The following is an 8,276-nucleotide window of genomic DNA, read 5'->3' as shown; positions in this document are numbered from 1 at the left end:
ATGTTCTTTGACGTGTTCTTCCTTCGACTGTGTGTTTTGATGTTTTTTTCTTCCTTTGATTGTGTGTTCTTTGTCCACTTCTATTCTTTTTTTGATTGTTAATTGTGCTCTGTCATTTCTACGTCTATTTTTGCTCTTTCTATGATGTTTAACTTGTGTGTTCTTCCTCTGATTGTGTATTCTTTGTCCACTTTTGTGTCCACTTATGTTCTTTCTCTATGTCTACTTTAGTGTCTACTTCTGTACTTTGATGTGTTCTTCCTCTGATTGTGTGTTTTGATATTGTATTCTTCCTCTGATTGTGTGTTCTTTGTCTACTTTTGTTCTTTTGTTTTATTGTTAATTGTGCTCTCTCATTTTCTGTGTTCACTTTTGTTCTTTCTATGATATTTTACTTGTGTGTTCTTCTTCTAATAGTGTGTTCTTTCTCTGTGTCTACTTGTGTTCTTTCAAGTCTAGACGAGTTCACAATAGAACATCCATAGAAAGATGATAAGGCAATGCAGCATATGTATGATCGAGTTTTTGATGGCTATGTCACCCAAGATGATGTCGTTGAGGATACACAGGCAAATTTGATTTTCTTTTGATAATTTATATCTTATCATATGGCATCTACATGTGGTAACCTTTTAATCAACTAATATTTTAGTATGTTCATAATACAGTACTTAGTTTAATCTGCATTATAAAACCATCAATTCAATTAGCTTATCAACATAATCAAACCCATCAATTTCTTAAATAAAACCCAACCAACCAGGCCTTAATAATAACAATCATCCACCTTAAAAATAAAACCCAACAACCTAATATAAATGAGCTTCATTCTTCTTATTACAATCCAATTAAGAAGCAAACTCAAGTCACAACATAATCTCAATAAGGCCCAAGAATTTTAAATAAGTAATAAAAGCATATAACACCAAATATTAAGAACAATTTTGTTCCAACCAGCCACCCCTTACTCATTTCCGAATTCAAAACCCCATTATAACATCTTCTTTCTACTCACCCATCAATTAACCAAACCAAGTACACTTCCCTGCATAATCTCCTCAAAATCTTACACCTACATTTTAATCCATAAAAAACCCCAACCACCTTTACCTGCATAATTCGGCAAAAAATGCACTCCATACACGCACAATTTCAGCCCCAAAACACCAAAATTCCAGCCACGTTATACATACCCAGCCGAACATAGCAAAATAAATCTCCAATTTAATATAATAGTTTCCTTTCTAAATATTTTCTTTATGCTCTGTTTTGCCATATAAGAGTGATGACATCAACTTATAATATTCTTCAATTGCAAACACAAATCAGATTGCTAAATTTGGCATGAGCTATGTCTATCTTATTTTTCCCATTATCTTTGATGAATGTACATAGATTAAGATCATAGCTTGCGTTCCAGTGATCCTCCAGGCCACGATTCATCCAATAACTAAGCATTTTCGTAGCCAACTCAGAGGTCATAATACAAATGTCCTAAGAGAGGCCGAATTCCAAATTCAACTGTTGTCTCCTCAGAAGTAGAATGAGCAATTTCTTCCACTAACTTTTTGCCCTTGTACAGGCTCATCCTACCATCTTAATCCTACATAGTACTCGTAGAAGCGTCAGTTTCCTTTGTGGATAACCAAGATTCTTGTTTGTGTAACTGACTGAGACAAATTAAATCCTTTATATAATGAAAGAGGGCAATAAAACAACCTGAACTTCATACTAGCTTGTGTAGATAATTATCTGCAGCAATCTACCAGCTGCTTGACAAATTATACCTCTCTTCCATTTCCATGACATAATTTCTCGCAATCAAATTTTGGTTTTAGTTGTTTAAGTACATAACGCAAAAATCATGCTCAATAACTAAAATAAATACTACAATTAGTGAGTTAATTCTTGTCAGTTTATCACCTTGGTTACAAACAATAGTAGTTTTTTGCTAAGTATACACAAAATTGCCCTTATATGAAATTAAAATAAATTAAACTCTTTTTTTTTCTTTGTAGCTATCAGCCTATCAATCTCAAACAAAACCCCACCTTCTTCTTCCCCACATGACTTCTTTCTCTTCAACAACCTATCAAGCCAATTTTTTTCTTTTATCCACACAAGTGTAGTTTTCTCCCCCTATCAAGTCAACAAGCCTCTTTGTTCTTCAATTTTCCAGGTAATACATTTTATATTTGTATTTTTTTTTTTTTTTTAAATTTGAAAGTTCAAGGTTAAATTATAGATTAGGATTTATGAATTTGTAATTGCCATTGAGACCACAAATTGCATCAATTATTATTTATTTGTAATGATATATTCAAGTTAGAGGAAGTAAGAAGATAATTTTTAAAGTTATTTTGGAATAGACCTTGGGACCACATTATTTTACCCATACTTCAATTTGTTTTTTTTTTAATGGAGAAGATGAGTTCTTACGGCCACATTGCGTTACCCATTTTTATCTTTGTTATATAAAAGTGTTTGATTCAAATGAATTTTGGATTTATTTTGTGTTGTCTTTTTTATTTTTTATGGAGAAGATGGGTTCTTGGGACCACATTGTTTTACCCATTTTTATTTTTTCTATAAAAAAGTGTTTGATTCAAATGAGAGTTAACTTTAATTGTTTTACAAGTATTATGAAAAGTGGATTTAATTGTGCAAGTGTTTGGTTATTTGAATAGATTTTTTTACACATCAATTCAATTTTAGCCAATGTATATAATGTAAGATCTTGTTGATGCTAGATTTTGATACCAACGATGTCGCACATGCAAAGTGCTAAGAGAGTCTTAGAAATTACACGTGAATGATTATGGAAGTTGAATAGGGTACTGTTTTCACAGTAGCATGCAAAGACGTAAAGTAAATGAGACAATAAAGGTTTTTATAGTGGTTCAGATGCTTAAAGCGATTCCTACATCCATTGTTTTCTTATATAGTAGTGTGTTCCTAGTTATTAGCCAAGATTACAAGAGGTTGTGAACTACGATCTAGGTTACAGGTGCTTGGTGTTCTAAGTGTTCATAGAGAATATCAAGCTAGTCTCTTTCCCGTGGTGTGTCTTTGCTATTTTCTTTGTTGAATTCAGAGTGTCTGGTCCTGATTTTGTGAAGGGGAGCTGTCTATTTATACCCGCTGAGCTCAAGGTAATGATTACATATCTGCAAGTGGGCTGTTGCCGTGCAAATCCCTCTCGACGACCCATTGGCTGAGAATTTAAGAAATATCCTTAAATTAAATGAGACTTGGACAAGTGTGCGAACCAAATTTATTCACAAACAAAACTTGAGTTGGCTGGGTTGTTGACAATTATATTCTTTCTGTCTTGGGCGAAGTGGCAGACTCTGGATGTACAAAGCCTTCCTGAACTCTGATTGGTGCTCGTGACATCAGCTTATGTAAGCTTTGACTTTTTAGGCATAACAGATCTATTTTAAAAAAAAAAAAAAAAAACATTACATTAAGATCTATTTTAGTTCAATTTCTATTACTTTAATTTAATTTTTGTTAAAGTATTTAAAAATTAGAAAAAGAAAGAGATATATTTGTGATGTGTATCTGTTGCTAGAATACTTTTAACTTATTAGCTTTATAAATTTTTTTAGTAGTTGTGATTTCACTTATGTTAATAATTTTTATTGTATACATAGATTATTGTTATTGTTTGGTTCATATTGAGTAAATAGCTTATTTTGTTGCATTTTTCTCTATCAAGTAGTGATATGTTGTTGTTTTGAAATAGTATGGAGAGATATGTCAAAAGAAAGTCAACAATGATCTCAACATTTGAACAAGAGGAAAATATTGGTGATTCAAGTAAAAGAGTGGATGTTGATTTGCGAGATCTTCCTACGGATTTGGGCTTAGGACCCCGAATTTTAGATTATAATCCTAATATTCAAGATCAAATCCAAAGAATATATTTGGAAAAGGGTCCTTGTCAACCTAAGGGCCATGAGTTTCCTTCTAGATATTTTGGTGGATTTTCAAGACGATTTGTTGTTTCTTGGTTTAGTGAATTTGAACAATGGTTGGAATATAGTGTCGTGAAATATGCTGCGTTTTGTCTTGATTCCTATCTTTTTAAGCCAGATGGTGATAAAGGAGGTGGTGATTGCCTTGTTGGTTAAGGATTTTGAAATTGGAAAAAAAAAAAAGAAAAATTGAATATCCACATTGGAGGTTCTAATAGTGCTCATAACCAAACTTGAAGAATGTGTGAATCATTATTGAATTAAGAGAAATATATTCAGACATTTTTTGATCGACACTCTTCTCAAGCACGAACAGAGTATCGAACTTGTTTAAATGCTATAGTTGATTGTATTCATTTCTTCTAAGGCAAGGACTTTCGTTTCATGGTAATGATGAATCTTATGATTCAAGCAACCAAGGGAATTTTCTCGAGCTTCTACGATTTCTTGTTAATCATAATGAAGATTGCAATACTGTAGCTTTCAAGAACGCTCTTGATAATGTCAAATTTTCATCACTTGAGATTCAAAAAGACACTGTAAGTGCTGTTCCAAATGAAACCATAAGTGTTATCATTAGAGATTTAGGAGATTCATTATTCGATATAATGATTGATGAATCTCGTGATATCTCTAGGAAGAAACAAATGGCTATTGTCTTACATTATGTTAACAAGAATGGACTTGTGGAGCACTTTCTAGGTGTTGAACACGTTATAGTACAACAACTCTCTCACTCAAGGCAACACTTGATAATTTCTTTCAAGGCATGGGTTGAGTTTTTCTAGGCTGCGAGGACAAGGTTATGATGGAGCTAGTAATATGCAAGGAGAATTTAATGGTTTGACGACACTTATTTTGAAAGAGAATAGATGTGCTTATTATATTCATTGTTTTGACCTTCAACTCCAGTTGGCTCTTGTGGCTTTTTAATATTGTAGCGATTGTGGTTAATATTATCAATGCTCTGTCAAAGCATTGCAATATTTGTAGAGATAAGCAAGCTTATAAAGTTATTGAAGTTCTTTCTAGTGGTGAACTTTCAAGTGGAAAAGATCTCAATCAAGAGACTAATATGCAACGTGCCAATGATACGTGTTGGGGCTCGCATTATGGTACGTTAATGAGCATAACCTTGATGTTTTCATCCATTATTGATGTTCTTGAAATTGTGGCAAAAGATGAGTCAAACTTTGAGCAAAGATTTCATGCAAAAAACATATTGAAACTGTTGCAATCATTAGACTTTGTGTTTACTCAATTTTTGATGAAAGGTATAATTGGCTTTACAACTGAACTTTCTCAAACACTACAAAGAAAAGATGATATTGTAAATACTATGATTTTGGTTGAAGCACGTAAGCAAGCTTTACAATTGATGAGGGATAGTGGATGGGAGACTTTATTAAGCAAAGTTTGTTCTTTTTGTGCCAATCATGCATCGATGTTTCTAATATGGATGCTTAGTTTTTTATTCAAGGATGATCATAATGTAAGGCTCAAGCTATCACAAATATGCATCATTACCGCATTGAATTATTTTATAATGTCCTAGATATGCAACTTCAAGAGTTGAATAATCTTTTCAATGAGGCAATTAACATTGAATTGCTTATTTGTTTGACATGTTTATGTCCAAATGAATCATTTGTCGCTTTTGATAAACAAAAATTGATGCACCTTGCCAAACTTTATCTAGATGATTTTTCTGACTTAGAACTCATGGCACTTGATTCTCAACTTAATGTTTACATTTAAGATATGCACTCTAATGTCAAATTTATGAGATTGAAAGGGATTGGAGATCTTGCAAAAATGATGGTTGAAACTAAGAAGGATAGAGTGTTTTCATTAGTTTATTTGTTGATGAAATAAGCATTGATTCTACCCGTTGCAACTATTAGTGTAGAGAGATCATTTTCAACAAAGAATTTTGTAAAGAATCATTTGCGAAATATAATGAATGATCAATTGTTGAATGATAGAAAGATGTATTTGATAGTATTGATAATGAAGTCATTATACTATACTTTCAAAATATGAAATCTTATCGAGGACAATTATAAATGTATTAGTTGCTAAGAATTTTATAAATATAAAATTTGTGCTTATGTTAATTTAAAATTATATTGTTCTTCCAACTTTGACCCCTTACATTTTATTTATGGCTGTGTCCCTTCAAGTATACATCCCTCCCAATTATCTGAGTTCTTACTTCTTAATATATAATACCAATGTGACTATACATCCTTATTTTTAGGCATGGCAATGTTCCTTGGAATTCCGGGGACCCGTCCCACCCCGCCCCATATAGGGTGGGGAAGCCCCGATTTTTTTGGGGATAGGGCTGGGGGTAGGGGACATTTTAATCCCCGTCCTCGGGGATGGGGCGAGGGTGGGTGATGCCTTTCCCCCGCCCCGTATATATATATATATATATATACCCCTATTATCCTACCTATATAAACCCATATTTTCCCAATTTCTCTCACCCAAAACAATTGAACAAGAATAAACCCTAACCCATATTTATGTAAAATTAACTATATTTAAATGATTAATTTAGATGTTTGTCATGTAGACGAGAATTAACTATTGTGTTTGGTAATGCTCAAATTAATTTATGTTTATGTAAAATTAACGGGGCAGAGACGAGCCTCGAACATTCCCCTTTGGGGCCGGGAAAGGGAATTCCTATCATCCCGTAACAGGGATGGGGCAGGCAGTGATCTTGAGGGCGAGGATGGATACGGTGACTGAGATCCCTGCCCCATTGCCATGCCTACTTATTTTATTATCTAAAAACATGTAACATATAAATATATATAGCTATTATATTCTCTACATAGTTAGCCGCCCAAGTGCAAATCATTTGTAGCAGTAATTAATGAGACGAATTAAGCCATGCCATATATTCATGATCAGCCTCCTTGGTTCAAGGAACAATCATGATCATTAGTTTATATATCAAACAACTTCAAATATATGAATGTATATATTGATTTGTGTGAGTAGAAAGGTGGGTAACCGAGAGTGAAATTTAGAGTTTTGACTGAGCAAATACAATATGCAGCTTTATGTTTCCTTTAGCTTTACAGCTAAGCTTAATCTGGCATTCATAGATATAAGACTCGACCTAACCTAATATCAATATCATCTTATTCAATTTCTGACCCAAGAAAATGAGACATATACATATAATCTTAATAATAATTGAGGAGATTTTAATAATGAAATCATGATTGTATGGTATGGAGGAGGAAAGAAAGAGAGAGTCAAAGCGCCACCGCCAACTGACAGAAGCCCAATGTGGAGTCTATGTCAGCCAACTCGTCTCTTAGTATATGCCACATGGCATCGCCAACAATCTCTCATTAAATACTTACTCATGATTACATTACATAGCACCATGACTAATTGCTCTCCTCCTCTTGTTTCCCATTGATGATGGTGCCTGAATAAGTGAATGGTGATAAGAAAATTTGATCCTTTCACTAATAATTTTTCAAAACATTATGTAATCACTTATAGAAATACAATAATGCTACAGACACCGAGACTGTGTACCAAATTCTTACACCGAATTACGTGTCACGTAATTTAGACCAGTCACGTATCACATTAACAGATATTTTGCGAATGAACGGCCGTTCATCAACTATAGATAGTCGTTAACTGTTATTGGGTGGGAGTCCATTATATGTGGACGCCTGTCCATGTGAAATGAACAATGGACGGGTGTCCACCTATAATGGACTCCCGTCCATAGTTTAAATTTAAAAAATTTGAAAACAAAAATCATGGTCTCCCGTCCATATTCAATGGATGGGGGTCCATACTCAATGGATGGGGGTCCATACTAAATGGACGGGTGTCCACATATACTGGATGCCTGTCCATAGTTAAATTAAAAACATATTTAAAACAAAGTAATGGACGCCCGTCCAAACTTTAAATTAAAAAAAATTATAAATAAACTTTAGGGACGCCCGTTCATATGTTATGGACGACCGTCCCTGAATAATGGACGGGCATCCACATATAATGGACGGTCGTCCATACTTTAAATAAAAAATAATAATAATAAAACAAAATTTATGGACGCCCGTCCATACTTTAAATTAAAAAAAAATTTATAAAACAAAATTTATGAACGCCTATCCATATTTTATGGACAAGCGTCCTTGATTAATAGACGGGCATCCTTATTAGATGGACGTCCATTGTTTAATGAGTATGTTAAAATGAAATTAAATTTGGGTCCCAAATTAATTTTAAAAAACAGTAAGCCACTCT

At 33.4% G+C, this 8,276-nt stretch overlaps 1 protein-coding gene across 1 annotated transcript; it reads left to right on the top strand.

The window, feature by feature from the left end:
• The first annotated feature begins 3,779 nt into the window (after positions 1-3,779).
• On the top strand, positions 3,780-6,740 carry LOC116108405. Its single transcript, XM_031394661.1, has 4 exons — positions 3,780-4,131; positions 4,461-4,682; positions 4,922-5,394; positions 6,630-6,740. The coding sequence occupies exons 1-4, from the start codon at positions 3,780-3,782 to the stop codon at positions 6,738-6,740; spliced, it is 1,158 nt and encodes a 385-aa protein (XP_031250521.1).
• Positions 6,741-8,276: the final 1,536 nt, after the last annotated feature.

Source organism: Pistacia vera, unplaced genomic scaffold, assembly GCF_008641045.1.
Source record: "Pistacia vera cultivar Batoury unplaced genomic scaffold, PisVer_v2 Contig1177, whole genome shotgun sequence".
NCBI lineage: Eukaryota > Viridiplantae > Streptophyta > Magnoliopsida > Sapindales > Anacardiaceae > Pistacia > Pistacia vera.
This window is presented reverse-complemented; position numbering and strand designations above follow the sequence as displayed.